Below are 17,386 nucleotides of genomic sequence, written 5' to 3'. Positions count from 1 at the left end.
CCCTGTCCCCTTACCTGTCTTCTGGCCTCTGTTCCAATCTCCCGTTGCCACACGTGTCACACACAGGCCATGAGAAAGCAGTGCTCTCGTCCACGCCAACCACAGTGCCTAGGCCCAAGAGAAGGGAAGCCCACCTCAGAGGCAGCTCTGCCCTCTCCGACTCCTTTGCTCCTCTACGCGCAGAGGACAACATGAGGGGCCTCGTGATTTTTTCCTTACTTGTGAGTTTATATATATGTTCCTAAGCTTTTTATAATTTCCACTTATTGTACAAAGAAAAATTATAACAATAAGAAGTGCATTTTAAAACTTGCCTGCATATTACCACCTAACCGAAGTATTTTCGTTGGGATATTTTTCCAGATGCATAGGTAGTTACATCACCACAGCTGAGCTGGCCCTCAGTCCCTCAAACATTCTCCATATTGCATATTTAGGTCTGTGCTTTTTCTGTAGCACATTAATAGTATATAGACTCCTTAACACAGTAACGAGTGTTTGAGCTGTGATTCTGCCACTGCACTCCAGCCTGGGTGACAGGGCAAGATCCTGTCCCCCACCCCCCGCCAAAAAAAAAAAAAAAAGATGAAATAAATGGTAAATTGACAAATGGAAAAGACACCTGAGACGTGTGTCAGAGACACAACCCTGGGCATCCCAGAGGGTCATGGAAGGCTTCCTGAGGAAGGGAGTGAGGGGGTCCACAAAGCAACCAGGGCGGGCCACATGGGACCTCAGCACGGGGACTCTGCACACCATGGCAGGGCTGAGGCCGGGCAAGCACAGTTGGTCAGTGCTTGCTGGGGATTGGGATGGTCTGATTTTCTTGGATGTGAAGCACTGTAGATATCATCTTGAGACACCAGCAAATTGCAGACGTCCTTGCTGAAAAGTGGCAAAATTAGATGTTTGAAGAAAAAGTAAAATCTGAGTTTCTAGAAAAATAGAAGGGTCTTCCTTTCCACTCTTGGTGCAAAAAATTTAATTCCCCACTAGAACAAACATTGGGAGAAAAATTACCTTTAGAGGATAAATCAGAAATATGAGAATGAGTAGGCTTGGTTTATTAAAGTGCATTCATGCAATGCATACTTGAATGGCTTTTAAAAAATGAAAATAATAGATCTTGATTTTGAAAAGGCTGCCCTAGCTAATGACATTGTCAAAGTGGGTCAAAGGGATGAAAACCAAAGTCAATAAAGGCTCATAACGCAGCTGGAAAGCAGTGTTGACTAATTCACAACAGGCAGGTGCATGAGGAGGTGCAAGGGGAGAAAGGAGCGGCTGCATCCCCAAGACCCAGAGCACATCTGGCACCGTGGCCTGGCTCCTGCCCAGGGCCTGCAGGCCCACCAAAGGCCCGCTCACTGGTTTCCTGGTGCTTGAATGACTGCTACCTTAATAAAAAGTAGACTGCCACCAGCCAAAGTTCCTTTTTATGCTAGGATATCCATAGGTGTTAACAGCATTTACATTTATATGGGATTAAGCAATTTCCTTCCAATTAGAGAATAAGGAAAGAGTTGAGGAAATACATTTCATCTGAGGTCCATAAGCCATTGTGGAAATCTTTTCTGGCAACCCTAAATAAATTTCAAGAGATGGCTGGGAAGTGTATGATTAAACATTTACTTAAGACCGAGTACAGTGGCTCACACCTGTAATCCCAGCACTTTGGGTGGCCGAGGTGGGAGGATCACGAGGTCAAGAGATCGAGACCATCCTGGCCAACATGGTGAAACCCCATTTCTACTAAAAATACAAAAATTAGCCGGTGTGGTGGCATGTGCCTGTGGTCCCAGCTACTCGGGAGGCGGAGGCAGGAGAATCGCTTGAACCCAGGAGGCAGAGCTTGCAGTGAGCCAAGATCGCGCCACTGTACTCCAGCCTGGCGACAGAGAGAGACTCTGTCTCAAAAAAACAAAAACAAAAACAAAAACAAAAACAAAAGACATTCACTTAAAGGAGCAACAGAAAGAAAAAGATAGTTTACATCAGGGTTGAGGACACCATACTCATGAACTTGCCAGCAGTTTGCCATTACGTCTTTACTTTGCTTATGTGCAGAAATGTCTTGTAATTAGGTTTAGGAAGGGTGTATTGCTAGCTACGAACACATCTTTTTAAAAAGGTCCTTTCAAAGGGACCTCAGGATGGGTGGGTCTGGCGCTCACCGCAGCCTGGTGCACACATTTCTTCAGTAACTTGAACTCTGCTATACCCTCTTCCTCCCTATCTGCTGACAGAAAGAAGTCAGGGCTCACAAGTCTTCTATTTAGAGGCTGGAGCCTGGGTTTAGACAGGAGTTCACCACTCTTTCCACAGAGATGTGAGCCTACTGCATCCCTTCCTGCAGCCCTGCGCCAGGTCCCATCACTAGTGAGTGGTGGACAAAGAGGGGGTGAGCAGAGTGAGGGAGGGAAAACCAGTGCTGCCAAACGACTTCACCCCAGAAGACATAGCAGAGAGACATTTCCGCACACCCCAGAGCTGCCACTCAGGGGGAACAGAGACGAGGAGGCCTTGTGACACTAGCAAGGAGTGAGTGCCTCCCCCTCACCCCGTCACTGAGGCCTGGATGGACAGAGGGATGCTGCCAACTCTTAGTGAGTGACTGCTCCATGCTCAGAATACATTCAGGGTCCTTTTAAACTCTGCTCAGAGAAAACGTTCAGTACTCAGCCATCTGAGACCCAGACGCTCAGCTCGTTCAGCTGTTGAGAGAGCTGCCCAAACCCTAGCACCAACTCTGCAGAAGTGAAGGGGTCCCCTTGGAGCCATGCAGGGGACATGTCATCACCGAGACCTTCTGGACCAGGGCAGGGCAGAAGCGAGCAAAGCTGAGGTGCTGAGATGGGGGCAACTGCTATTGCCAAACAGCAGTGAGGACTCCAGCCTTGCCTGGATTTGATGGAGGTGGGCAGGCCCGTGGCTGGCAGGTGTGCAGGCTGAGGACTCTGTAGGAGCAGGTCACTGCCTAGCTGCTACCTTGCTATGGGCATTCCTGCATGTGAGGCTTGGATAATCTTTGTTATTTTGCAGCTGGGGGTTTGTTTTCTCTTAATGCCTAGTTGACTGGTTCTCATTAAAGGATCTGGCAGCACTCAGCCCTGCCTCTGTGATACATCTGTTTACAAATCTTGAGCCCTATATCTGGGCCTGCAGGGCAGCTATAAAGCAGGCCTGGAAGCAGAAGAGGCCCACAGGGAATGGTACATGAAAATGGTGAGATATGAGGAAAATGAAATGTCAGAAATTTGAATCTATATAGAGAAAGAAAGAGTGTTAGAGAAGGAATAAATGAAGGTAAAATAAAATCTTTTACATTTCTAATTCTAAATTGATAGAAAAGATAGTAGTTTATTTAAATAATAATAACAATAATGTAATCAATGATTATACCTTTTGAGTAAGTGAAATGCATAACAGGAGTGTTACAAGGGATGGGAAAGAAAAAAAAAAAGAAATCAGGAACACTCTGATATAAGGTACTTGCATTACCTGTGAAGCAGGACAGTGTTATTTGAAAGTGGACTTGATTGGCCGTAAAGTGTATTGCAAACTCCACTAGAAAAACTTAAAAATCAGTATAATTGGACAGGGCGCGGTGGCTCACGCCTGTAATCCCAGCACTTTGGGAGGCTGAGGCGGTCGGATCACGAGGTCAGGAGATCGAGACCATCCTGGCTAACACGGTGAAACCCCGTCTCTACTAAAAATACAAAAAATTAGCCGGGTGTGGTGGCAGGTGCTTGTAGTCCCAGCTACTCGGGAGGCTGAGGCAGGAGAATGGTGTGAACCCAGGAGGTGGAGCTTGCAGTAAGCTGAGATCGTGCCATTGCATTCCAGACTGGGCGACAGAGCGAGACTCCGTCTCAAAAAAAAAAAAAAAAAAAAAAAGTATAATTGATATTTTGAAAGAAAAGAGAAAATGGAAACATAATGCTCAATAAAAATGAAAATAGTTAGAAAGGGAGTGGAAGACAAAAAAAAAAGAAGCCATGCAATAAATAGAAAACAGTTATAAATACAGTTGACATTATCTCAGTTATATGAATAATCACTTTAAATGAGAATGGTCTCAATACACAAATTAAATAACAGAGACTATCAGAGTGAACGAAAAACAAGAACCAACTATATGTTGTTTATATAAAGACACGTGGCTAGCCACAATGGCTCACACTTGTAATCCCAGCACTTTGGAAGGCCAAGGCTGGGGGATTACTTGAGGTCAGGAGTTTGAGAGCAGCCTGGGCAACACAGTGAAACTCTGTCTCAACAACAACAACAACAACAACAAAAATTAGCTGGGCATGGTGGTGCGTGCCATCCCAGTAGTCCTAGCTACTCGGCAGGCTGATGTGGGAGTACTGCTTTAGCTCAAGAGTTCAAGGTTACAGGAAGCTATGATCACACCGATGCACTCCAGCCTGGACGATCCCGTCTCAAAAACATTAAAACCAAAATATGCCCAGGAGTTTGAGAGCAGCCTGGACAACACAGCAAGACCCCATTCAAAAAAAAGGATGAAAAAACCAATAAAAAATCCAAAACACTTCTGGTTACAAGCATTTCAGATATGGGATACTCAACTTGTATAATCATAATAATATAAATACCATTTATTGATTTTCATCTTTGAGAATCAATCTGTAGAAAATGTGTGCAAAGGTTAATTATAGTTATACAACAGAATGTTACCAATCTTAACAATATAAAGTGCAGATGCAAAGGCAGGTAGATGGAAAGGAAGAGTGTAATAAAAGAAGGGAAGGAGAGCTAATATTATTTTCTTCCAAAGTGATACTATCTCCAGCAAATGGAACAACAAAACCCCTCTGGTTAACATCATAATCAATGGTGAGAAAGTACATGGTTAACCCTTAAGATTAAGAACAGGGCAAGGATGTTCCCACTACTGCTATTCTACATGGTACTGATAGTCCTAGCTAATGCAGTAAGACAAGAAAATAAAATAAAAGGTACACATATTGAGAGGAAAGAAAGAAAACTGTTCACAGATGACTTAGTTTTCTATGTAGAAAATCCCAAAGAAACAACAAAAAAACACTGGAACTACTAAGTGATTACAGCAAAGTTGCAGGGTTAATATCAAAAAGTTAATTGTTTTCCTATGAAATGCAATGAACGATTGGAATTTGAAATTAAAAACAATACTATTTACAATAGCAACAAAACAAATGAAATACTTCAGTATAAATCTAACAAAATATGTATAAGATCTGTATGAGGAAAACTAAAAAACTCTTCTGAAAGATATCAAAGAAGATATAAATAAATACAGAGATATTCCATGTTCATGGATAAGAAGGCTCTAGTATTAACATGTCAGTTTTTCCCCACCTGATCTCCAGACTCAACACTATCCCAATCAAAATCTCATCAAGTTATTTTGTGGATATCAACAAATTGATTCTAAAGTTTATATGGAGAGGCAAAATGACCTAGAATAGCCAAGACAATATTGAAGAACAAGAACAAAGTTGGAAAACTGACAGTACCCAACTTCAAGACTTAAAAGTTGCAGTAATTGGCTGGGCACAGTGGCTCATGCCTGTAATCCCAGCACTTTGGGAGGCCGAAGCAGGTGGCTCATGAGGTCAGGAGATCGAGACCATCCTGGCTAACATGGTGAAACCCTGTCTCTACTAAAAATACAAAAAAAATTAGCCAGGCATGGTGGCGGGCGCCTGTAGTCCCAGCTACTCGGGAGGCTGAGGCAGAAGAACGGCATGAACCTGGGAGGCGGAGGTTGCAGTGAGCAGAGATCATGCCACTGCATGTCACTGGGTGACAGAGAGAGACTCCATCTCAAAACAAAAAAAACAAAAACAAAAACAGAAACAATCCCCCCGCCCCAAAAACAGAACAGGCAAATTTCATAGAAACAAATAGTAGATTGGTGGTTTCCTAAGACTAGGGTGTGGGAGGGTGGGTGGTAACGGGGCGTGAATGATAATAGGTGTGGGTTTTTGTTCTAAAATTAGATTGTAGTGATGTTTGCACAATTCTGTGAATACTAAAAACACTTTAAAGGAGTGAATTATAGGGTATTACTGAGTTATAACTCAATAAAATTGTTTAAAATCTCCATGAACCCCAAACCGCTGAAATCCTCCTTTACAGAAATCAGTAAGGATTAATGTCCAAGAACGTTTATTACAGCCTTGTTTAATAATTGCAAAAACACGAGAGATTCTGGATGTCCATGAGTGGAGGGAGAGTTTATTCATATGAGGGGATGCTATGCAACTATTAACCTCTTGAGTTGGATCTCTCTCCCCACCTGGACAGATATCCCTGCTACAGAGAAGCAAGTGGCAGAATAATGTGCAGTAAATCATCTGACTTGCAAGCACACACACCCCCTCAAGGTGGGCAGCTGTGTCTCCTGGATGTGCCAGTGCAGCAGAAAGCCGGGGACAGAGGGCGGGCTGTTAACTTTCTCTTCATTTATTTTTCACTAGTTCCACTAGCCATGTATGACTTTTATTACTAAGTTTTATGAAGTTAAAAAAGAGAAAATATTAATGCTGTTTTCAGCTCCAGACTCGCATATCTAACCAGCTGCTGAAACATCTCAGATGTATGCAAAACATGCAAACTCTCCTGACAGAACTGAGTGTCCCCTTAAAGCTGACCTTGCCTGCCACATCCTACTTAATGAACAGCACTACCGTCACCTCATCTGAGCCAGGAGCTCAGAGGTCATCAGATATATCTTCTGCCTCCATCTATGTCCAATTCATCACTCAACCTGCCGATTTCCCTAAGTCCACCCTTGGATTTCCTTCTCTACCGCTGCCCCCAATGCCATCCAGTCCCTCCACTCTGCTCTGCAGGGAGGACATCAGACCAGGCTGCCTGTACCAATGACAAAGCACACTCCTGACACCACCAGCCTGGTGGGCCCACCAGCCTCAGCTTAGTCCCACCTCCATCTGGCTGCCTGTCCTGCCTCTTTCCGGACACCGCTGCTCAGCAGCTTTCTCATGCCAGTGGCCTTACGAAGTCCTGCTTTCTTCCCAGAATGTTCCTTCTGCTCCATCCCTGACCTAAGTAGTCTTATCTATGCTTCAGAGCTCAGCTTGAGGCTCCTGTCTTTGGGAAGCCTTCCCTGAGCTCCCCACTAAGATGTGGGCCCAGGTATCAGCGGCTAGAGCACTCAGAGCCCGAGGATAGGCCTGTCTGTGTTCATCTGATTCACCTCCTTCTGTGCAGAATCCAGTTTGATACCAAGAACAATTTCTGCTTTTGTTCTTTATGTATCCAGTGTCTGGAACGTGGCGGGCACTCCATAAATACTTGTTGAATGAATGAGTAAATGAATATAAAGTATAATAGTTAAGAAAGTATATAAAGCACCTGTGAGACAGCTGCTTACCTTGAACACTGCAGATGGAGTTGACAGGTGTGGCAGAGTCCAGACTGTCAAGCATCACCGGATCAGGCAGTTCACAGGAACTTGCACCAGAGACCATACTCAAAAGGGGTTTCTGAAGCAAGACAACAGTCCGTTCAGCACAGACAATCCGACCTGCCGACAGAGACACTTCAGGTTACTGAAGCCTTGAAGAAAAAGTGAATTGTGCTCATAATGGCAGTCTCCTTTGCTACCCCTCGAGTCATGCAGGTGAAGGTGTAGTTATGGGACTGTGTCCAACAGCACATGCATTGTGTGTACACATTCCCAAACCCCGTGAGCTAAGCTAAAGAAGCAGTCAAATGTGAGATTCAAGTCAATCCACAAACGGTAAATTATGTGGTATGTGAATTATGACTCAATAAAAATTTAAAAAGATAGCTTAGACAGGATTTTAGTTTGATCCCTGGAAAAAGGGGCTGGCTGATCTAAGTATATGCATTTATAATATTCTAACTTTTGGTTTGTTTGTGGATTCTGCAGCAGTACAGGGTGCCACCAGCAGACAATTCTGGAGTGAGCAACAGCCATCTCCATGGAGCTGGTTCTGCCCAGGTAGCCGCTACAGGGTCAGTGAAAGCTGGAGGCTGGTACATGGGCCATGTCTGTGATGGGCTCCGCGAAGGTGCCGGCAGCGTCCAAGCAACATGGAGGCATCCAGAGGCCACAAGGGCTATTCTATGGGCACCGATCAGTCGCCCCTGCATCAAAGCTGTGGAGAAGCAAGCACACCTTGGTCACGGAGAGCGTCCTTGAAGAAGAGGTTGTGAGGGGCAGCCCCAGCGAGTGCCTCCAGGACCTCAGAGCCCAGCACACACAAGGGGGCCACATAGACAAGCAGGGTTTTGGGGAGCTTGGGGTCACTCTCCTCCTGCGTTTGCAGAGTGACATCGGTTACCAGCAGCCAGATATCCCTTTGCTCCAGAAGAAGCAGACTCTTCAGCTATAATTTGAAGACACAATAAAGATTATTATATCAAAAAATGTTTTAAAAGCATTTAAAAGCAAAAGTTATACATATACTAACAATTTAAGATATTATTTCAAAAACACTTTAAAACATACACTAGATTTTGCACATTTTGGTCACTAACCCCATGTGCCCTGGGTGCCTCGACTTTGCACCTGGTTAAAGGCTTCCTTGATTGGGAACCGGCCACCCTTCCCTGGCAGCATTCCATTTGTCCGCCGACATCCTCAGGCTGAATCCATTGTTCTTTTCCTCCTGGTCCTCTGCTCATATACTTACAATGTTAATTACAACATTGTTTCCTGTCTAGTACATACATATTATTCTTTCTGGGCAGTTGTAAGTTTCTTGAGGGTTAGGAACAGATCTTACTTGCCCTCAGACTTTGTACAGGGCCTTGGTATAAAGCTGGTGTCACATATTTGTTGCATCTGCAACAGGTTTTATTATTTTCTTTTCTTCTTTCCTTCTATATTTTTTCATCTTTTTCTTATCTTCCAAACTTGTAATGCCTTTTCAATTTCCATTAAACTGGTATTCTGCCCCTTCCTTTTGGTCAGGGCTTAGGACTCAGCAGACGCAAATGGGGCCAAAGATGGTCAGCAGGGCCAGGGCCTGAGGATGTGGCTAGTTGGAGGTTCAGCTGGTGTTGCTGGCACAGTGTGGTCAGGCTGAGGATTCCACATGGCTGGTTAACAGGACTGGGCAGAGAAGGTCACTTGTGTGGTGCGTAGCTGAGGGTTGGGGTGAAGGAGGTGGCCTACATTGTCAGGAGGTTGATTACATTCAGGAAATACGAATAAGTAATATTGAGGAAACTGAAGCCAAGCTTCTTGCTGTTGGAGAAGAGAGTTATACATATAGAAATAGGAAAACTTAGAATAAATTCTGTGGTAATGCTCTAGAGTTGGAAGTATTGGTATGAAATCATGATTTTAGATAGATAGAAATATAAAAGTAGATACAGTTGTGTATGTGTGTATGTGGATGAATATATACACACATTTCCTTCCTCTGTCCACTGAGATGGCATAGAGGCAATTATATCCCAATAGCAGGAAGCCCACCTAGAACCCGGATCTTGGCTTCTAAATACCATTCTTAACCAGGCACAATGGCATAAGCAACTCAGGAGCAGTCTCAGCTACTTGGGAGGCTGAGGTGAGAGGATTGCTTGAGCTCAGGAGTTTGAGGCTGTGGTGCACCAAGATCATGCCTGTGAATAGCCACTGCATTTCAGCTTAGTAAACATAGCAAGATGCCATCTCTGAAAAACTGAAACTAAAACTAAAAAAAACCAAAAACAAAAAACCATTGTCCATTAAAATCAACCAGAACTTCTTGAAAAGATGGCTGATTCCAGAGCACAGAGAGCAAAAGATTAATCATGACATATCTTTCTGTGTCAGAGAATAAGGAGATACTCAAAGAATGATGGGCATGTGTCCAAAGGACACAGGAGCCAGCTTAAATATGGTAAAATTGAGCATCAAAATGAATACAGTAATAGATATAACTTGCTGAATAAAAGATGAATTCATTGGTCCATACTGATATTTAATAAGTGGGCTGGGCACAGTGGCTCACGCCTGTAATCCCAGCAACTTGGGAGGCTGAGGTGGGAGAATTACTTGAGCCCAGGAGTTTGAGACCTGGCTATATATAGTGAGACCCCATCTCTACAAAAAATAAAATAAAGCTGGGTGTGGTGGCAAGTACCTGCAGTCCCAGCTACTTGGGAGGCTGAGGTAGGAGAATTGTTTGGGCCCAAGAGGTCAATGTTGCAGTGAGCTGTGATTGTACCACTGCACTACAGCCTAGATGACAGAGCAAGACCGCCTTCTCAAAGAAAAAAAAAATTAAAAAAATTAGTGGGCCAAGCATGGTGGCTCACGCCTGCAATCCCAGCACTTTGGGAGGCCGAGGCAGGCGGATTACCTGAGGTTGGGAGTTGAAGACCAGCCTGACCAACATGGAGAAACCCCGTCTCCACTAAAAACACAAAATTAGCCAGGTGTGGTGGGGCATGGCTGTAATCCCAGCTACTCAGGAGGCTGAGGAAGGCTGCTTGAACCCGGGAGGCAGAGGTTATGGTGAGCTGAGATTGTACCATTGCACTCCAGCCTGGGCAACAAGAGCGAAACTCCGTCTCAAAAAAAAAGAAAAAAAAAATTGGTGAATATTTCAGGAAGGGCAGATTTCTATAAGGTTATCTGAGGGTGGGAGTTCTGACAACCTTCAAAGATTTTAGATGCTCTTTGTAAATATTCTGGATTTGGCCAGTGGTCTCTCTTTCAATCTATTAATGAACCAAAATGTTCTAATCTTCTTTGAAATTGACTATGAAATTATCTCTAGTACTGGGGTTATGAACAAAGTCAGTAACAATAACAATCATCTGGAAAAAGACATCAGTAACTAATTAAAGCAGTACTACTGGGGAAGGTAGATAGTCGGTGCCAAGATGGCCGAATAGGAACAGCTCCAGCCTCCAGCTCCCAGCGTGAGCGACACAGAAGATGGGTGATTTCTGCATTTCCAACTGAGGTACCGGGTTCATCTCACTGGGGCGTGTCAGACAGTGGGTGCAGGACAGTGGGCATAGCCCAACGAGTGAGAGTCGAAGCAGGGCGAGGCACCACCTCACCTGGGAAGCACAAGGGAGAAAGGAATTCCCTTTACTAGCCAAGGGAAACTGTGAAACACAACACCTGGAAAACCGGGTCACTCACACCCTAATACTGCACTTTACCAAGGGTCTTAGCAAATAGCACACCAGGAGATTATATCCCGCGCCTGGCTGGGAGGGTCCCACACCCATGGAGCCTCCCTCATTGCTAGCACAGCAGTCTGAGATCGAACTGCAAGGCAGCAGCGAGGCTGGGTGAGGGGCGCCTGCCATTGCTAAGGCTTAAGTACATAAAGAAAGAGGCTGGGAAGCTTGAACTTGGTGGAGCCCACCGCAGCTGAAGGAGGCCTGCCTGGCTCTGTAGACTCCCCTTCTGGGGACAGGGTATAGCTAAACAAAAGGCAGCAGAAACCTCTGCAGATGTAAATGTCCCTCTCTGACAGCTCTGAAGAGAGCAGAAGTTCTCCCAGCACAGAGTTGGAGATCTGAGAACGGACAGACTGCCTGCTCAAGTGGGTCCCTGACCCCTGAGTAGCCTAACTGGGAGATATCCCCCACTAGGGACAGACTGACACCTCATACCTCCCATGGCCAGGTACACCTCTGAGACAAAGCTTCCAGAGGAACAATCAGACAGCAACATTTGCTGTTCAGCAATATTCACTCTTCTGCAGCCTCCGCTGCTGATACCCAGGCAAACAGGGTCTGGAGTGGACCTTGAGCAAACTCCAACAGACCTGCAGCTGAGGGTCCTGACTGTTAGAAGGAAAAATAATAAACAGAAAGGACATCCACACCAAAACCCCATCTGTACGTCACCATCATCAAAGACCAAAGGTAGATAAAACCACAAAGATGGGGAAAAAGCAGTGCAGAAAAGCTGGAAATTCTAAAAATCAGAGTGCCTCTCCCCTCCAAAGGAACGCAGCTCCTCACCAGCAACGGAACAAAGCTGGATGGAGAATGACTTTGAAGAGTTGAGAGAAGGCTTCAGACAATCAAACTTCTAGGAGCTAAAGAAGGAATTACGAACCCAGCGCAAAGAAACTAAAAACTTTGAAAAAAGATTTGACAAATGGCTAACTAGAATAACCAATGTAGAGAAATCCTTAAACGACCTGATAGAGATGAAAACCATGACATGCGAACTACGTGACAAATGCACAAGCTTCAGTAACTGACTCGATCAACTGGAAGAAAGGGTATCAGTGACTGAAGATCAAAAGAATAAAATGAAGCGAGAAGAGAAGTTTAGAGAAAAAAGAGTAAAAAGAAATGAACAAAAACTCCAAGAAATATGGGACTATGTGAAAAGACCAAACTACATCTGACTGTTGTACCTGAAAGTGACAGGGAGAATGGAACCAAGTTGGAAAACACTCTGCAGGATATTATCCAGGAGAACTTCCCCAACCTAGGAAGGCAGGCTAACATTCAAAATCAGGAAATACAGAGAACACCACAAAGATACTCCTTGAGAAGAGCAACTCCAACACACATAATTATCAGATTCACGAAAGTTGAAATGAAGGAAAAAATGTTAAGGGCAGCCAGAGAGAAAGGTCGGGTTACCCATAAAGGGAAGCCCATCAGACTAAGAGCAGATCTCTCAGCAGAAACTCTACAAGTCAGAAGAGGGTGGGGGCCAATATTCAACATGCTTAAAGAAAAAAATTTTCAACCCAGAATTTCATATCCAGCCAAACTAAGTTTCATAAGCAAAGGAGAAATAAAATCCTTTACAGACAAGCAAATGCTGAGAGATTTTGTCACCACCAGGCCTGCCCTACAAGAGCTCCTGAGGGAAGCACTAAACATGGAAAGGAACGACCAGTACCAGCCACTGCAAAAACATGTCAAAATGTAAAGACCATCAATGCTAGGAAGAAACTGCATCAACTAACGAGCAAAATAACCAGCTAACATCATAATGACAGGATCAAGCTCACACATCACAATGTTAACCTTAAAGATAAATGGGATAAATGCTCCAATTAAAAGACATAGACTGGTAAATTGGATAAAGAGTCAAGACCCATCAGTTTGCTGTATTCAGGAGACCCATTTCACATCCTCCAGGGATGGAGGAAGATCTACCAAGCAAATGGAAAACAAAAAAAAAGCAGGGTTGCAATCCTAGTCTCTGATAAAACAGTCTTTAAATCACCAAAGATCAAAAGAGACAAAGAAGGCCATTACATAATGGTAAAGGGATCAATTCATCAGGAAGAGCTAACTATCCTAAATATATATGCACCCAATATAGGAGCACCCAGATTCATAAAGCAAGTCCTTAGAGACTTACAAAGAGACTTGGACTCCCATACAATAATAATGGGAGACTTTTAACACAGATCAACGAGACAGAAAGTCAAGAGGGATATCCAGGAATTGAACTCAGCTCTGCACCAAGCGGACCTATTAAACATCTACAGAACTCTCCACCCCAAATCAACAGAACATACCTTCTTCACAGCACCACATCGCACTTATTCCACAATTGACCACATAGTTGGAAGTAAAGCACTCCTCAGCAAATGTGCAACAACAGAAATTATAACAAACTGTCTCTCAGACCACAATGCAATCACACTAGAACTCAGGACTAAGAAACTCAATCAAAACCGCTCAACGACATGGAAACTGAACAACCTGCTGCTGAACCACTACTGGGTACATAACGAAATGAAGGCAGAAATAAAGATGTTCTTTGAAACCAATGAGAACAAAGACACAGCACACCAGAATCTCTGGGACACATTTAAAGCAGTGTGTAGAGGGAAATTTATAGCACTAAATGCCCACAAGAGAAAGTAGGAAAGACCTAAAATGGACACTCTAACATCACAATTAAAAGAACTAGAGAAGCAAGAGCAAACACATTCAAAAGCTAGCAGAAGGCAAGAAATAACTAAGATCAGAGCAGAACTGAAGGAGATAGAGACACAAAAAACCCTCCAAAAAATCAACAAATCCAGGAGCTGGTTTTTTCAAAAGATCAACAAAACTGATAGACCACTAGCAAGACTAACAAAGAAGAAAAGAGAGAAGAATCAAATAGATGCAATAAAAAATGCACCGACCCACAGAAATACAAACTACCATCAGAGAATACTATAAACACCTGTACACAAATAAACTAGAAAATCTAGAAGAAATGGATAATTTCCTGCACACTTACACTCTCCCAAGACTAAACCAGGAAGAAGTTGAATCCCTGAATAGACCAATAGCAGGCTCTGAAATGGAGGCAATAATAGCCTACCAACCAAAAAAGGTCTAGGACCAGATGGATTCACAGCCGAATTCTACCAGAGATACAAGGAGGAACTGGTACCATTCCTTCTGAAACTATTCCAATCAATAGAAAAATAGGGAATCCTCCCTAACTCATTTTACAAGGTCAACATCATCCTGATACCAAAGCCTGACAGAGATACAACAAAAAATGAGAATTTTAGACCAATATCCCTGATGAACATCGATGCAAAAATCCTCAATAAAATACTGGCAAACCAAATCCAGCAGCATATCAAAAAGCTTATCCACCATGATCAAGTGGGCTTCATCCCTGGGATGCAAGGCTGGTTCAACATACACAAATCAATAAATGTAATCCAGCATATGAACGCAACCAAAGACAAAAACCACATGATTATCTCAATAGATGCAAAAAGGGCCTTTGACAAAATTCAACAGCCCTTCATGCTAAAAACTCTCAATAAATTCGGTATTGATGGTCGTATCTCAAAATAATAAGAGCTACTTATGACAAACCCACAGCCAATATCATCCTGAATGGGCAAAAACTGGAAGCATTCCCTTTGAAAACTGGCACAAGACAGGAATGCCCTCTCTCACCACTCCTATTCAACAGAGTGTTGGAAGTTCTGGCTAGGACAGTCAGGCAAGAGAAAGAAATAAAGGGTATTCAGTTAGGAAAAGAAGAAGTCAAATTGTCACTGTTTGCAGATGACATGATTGTATATTTAGAAAACCCCATTGTCTCAGCCCAAAATCTCCTTAAGCTGATAAGCAACTTCACCAAAGTCTCAGGATACAAAACCAATGTGCAAAAACCACTAGCATTCTTATACACCAGTAACAGACAAACAGAGAGCCAAATCATGAATGAACTCCCATTCACAGTAGCTTCGAAGAGAATAAAATACCTAGGAATCCAACTTACAAGGGATATAAAGGACCTCTTCAAGGAGAACTACAAACCACTGCTCAGTGAAATAAAAGAGGACACAAACAAATGGAAGAACATACCATGCTCATGGATAGGAAGAATCAATATTGTGAAAATGGCCATACTGCCCAAGGTAATTTATAGATTCAATGCCATCCCCATTAAGCTACCAATGACTTTCTTCACAGAATTGGAAAAAACTGATTTAAAGTTCATATGGAACCAAAAAAGAGCCCGCATTGCCAAGACAATCCTAAGCCAAAAGAACAAAGCTGGAGGCATCACGCTACCTGACTTCAGACTATACTACAAGGCTACAGTACCCAAAACAGCATGGTACTGGTACCAAAACAGAGATATAGACCAATGGAACAGAACAGAGCCCTCAGAAATAATACCACACATCTACAGCCATCTGATCTTTGACAGACCTGACAAAAACAAGAAATGGGGAAAGGATTCCCTATTTAATAAATGGTGCTGGGAAAATTGGCTAGCCATAAGTAGAAAGCTGAAACTGGATCCTTTCCTTACTCCTATACGAATATTAATTCAAGATGGATTAGAGACTTAAATGTTAGACCTAAAATGATAAAAACCCTAGAAGAAAACCTAGGTAATACCATTCAGGACATAGGCATGGGCAGGGACTTCATGTCTAAAACACCAAAAGCAATGGCAACAAAAGTCAAAATTGACAAATGGGATCTAATTAAACTAAAGAGCTTCTGCACAGCAAAACAAACTACCATCAGAGTGAACAGGCAACCTACAGAATGGGAGAACATTTTTGCAATCTACTCATCTGACTAAGGGCTAATATCCAGAACCTATAAAGAACTCAATCAGATTTACAAGAAAAAAACAAACAACCCCATCAAAAAGTGGGCAAAGGATATGAACAGACACTTCTCAAAAAAAGACATGCATACAGCCAACAGACACATGAAAAAATGCTCATCATCACTCGCCATCAGAGAAATGCAAATCAAAACCACAATGAGATACCACCTCACACCAGTTAGAATGGCAATCATTAAATAATCAGGAAACAGGTGCTGGAGAGGATGTGGAGAAATAGGAACACTTTTATACTGTTGGTGGGACTGTAAACTAGTGCAACCATTGTGGAAAACAGTGTGGCAATTCCTCAAGGATCTAGAACTAGAAATACCATTTGACCCAGCCATCCCATTACTGGGGATATACCCAAAGGATTATAAGTCATGCTGCTATAAAGACACATGCACACGTATGTTTACTGCAGCACTATTCACAGTAGCAAAGACTTGGAATCAACCCAAATGTCCATCAGTGACAGACTGGATTAAGAAAATGTGGCACATATACACCATGGAATACTATGCAGCCATAAAAAAGGATGAGTTCTTGTCCTTTGTAGGGACATGGATGCAGCTGGAAACCATCACTCTCAGGAAACTATTGCAAGAAGAGAAAACCAAACACCACATGTTCTCACTCATAGGTGGGAATTGAACAATGAGAACACCTGGACACAGGAAGGGGAACATCACACTCCGGGGCCTGTTGTGGGGTTGGGGGAGTGGGGAGGAATAGCATTAGGAGATATACCTAATGTAAATGACGAGTTAATAGGTGCAGCACACCAACATGGCACATGTATACATATGTAACAAACCTGCACGTTGTGCACATGTACCTTAGAACATAAAGTATAATAAAAAAAAAATAGTGGGAAGGTATAAGAGTTTAATCTACAATTACTTAATACAGTACAACAAAAAGGTATCAATGGCTTTATATTACTTTTAATCCCAGCTTATTATTCCCTTTATATTGACTAGATGTTATGTGAAACTTCTGAATAAGAGGCTGAAGACATTCAGGGGAGTAGTAAGTGTGGCAATTGTTAGCCATTTCTATTATTATTAACCATTAAGCATAAGCAGCGATTTTAAAGGAGAAATGAAATAAAGAGAACGCACTTATGAGTTGAAGCCAAGTGTGGGGCCCAACATATAAACTTTTTTCTTCCAGTCAGATCTATTCACTGAGGTTCTTTTCAACCAGTTGTTGTTTTCACTAAATTTAATATCCCTTTTTTTTTTCTTATAACCAGTGAGCAGGGAATAATCAATGACTTTGCATCAGGAGTTTGCAACA

General features: G+C 43.0%; 1 protein-coding gene across 9 annotated transcripts in view; it reads right to left on the bottom strand.

The window, feature by feature from the left end:
* SPIDR (scaffold protein involved in DNA repair) overlaps positions 1 to 17,386 on the bottom strand; it is a 499,470-nt gene that overhangs the window by 9,367 nt on the left and 472,717 nt on the right. For all 9 annotated transcript variants that reach the window (XM_033203530.1, XM_033203531.1, XM_033203528.1 and 6 more), the window contains 3 exons: positions 8,180 to 8,390; positions 7,409 to 7,561; positions 15 to 108 (listed from right to left, as the gene is read on the bottom strand). In XM_033203530.1, the coding sequence (XP_033059421.1) occupies positions 15 to 108; positions 7,409 to 7,561; positions 8,180 to 8,390 (458 nt within the window). The remainder of the gene's footprint in view (positions 1 to 14; positions 109 to 7,408; positions 7,562 to 8,179; positions 8,391 to 17,386) is intronic.

This window comes from Trachypithecus francoisi, unplaced genomic scaffold, assembly GCF_009764315.1.
Source record: "Trachypithecus francoisi isolate TF-2019V2 unplaced genomic scaffold, Tfra_2.0 Lachesis_group7, whole genome shotgun sequence".
Classification (NCBI taxonomy): Eukaryota; Metazoa; Chordata; class Mammalia; order Primates; family Cercopithecidae; genus Trachypithecus; species Trachypithecus francoisi.
The sequence above is the reverse complement of the archived record's forward strand: the minus strand, read 5'-3'. Positions and strand labels throughout refer to the sequence as shown.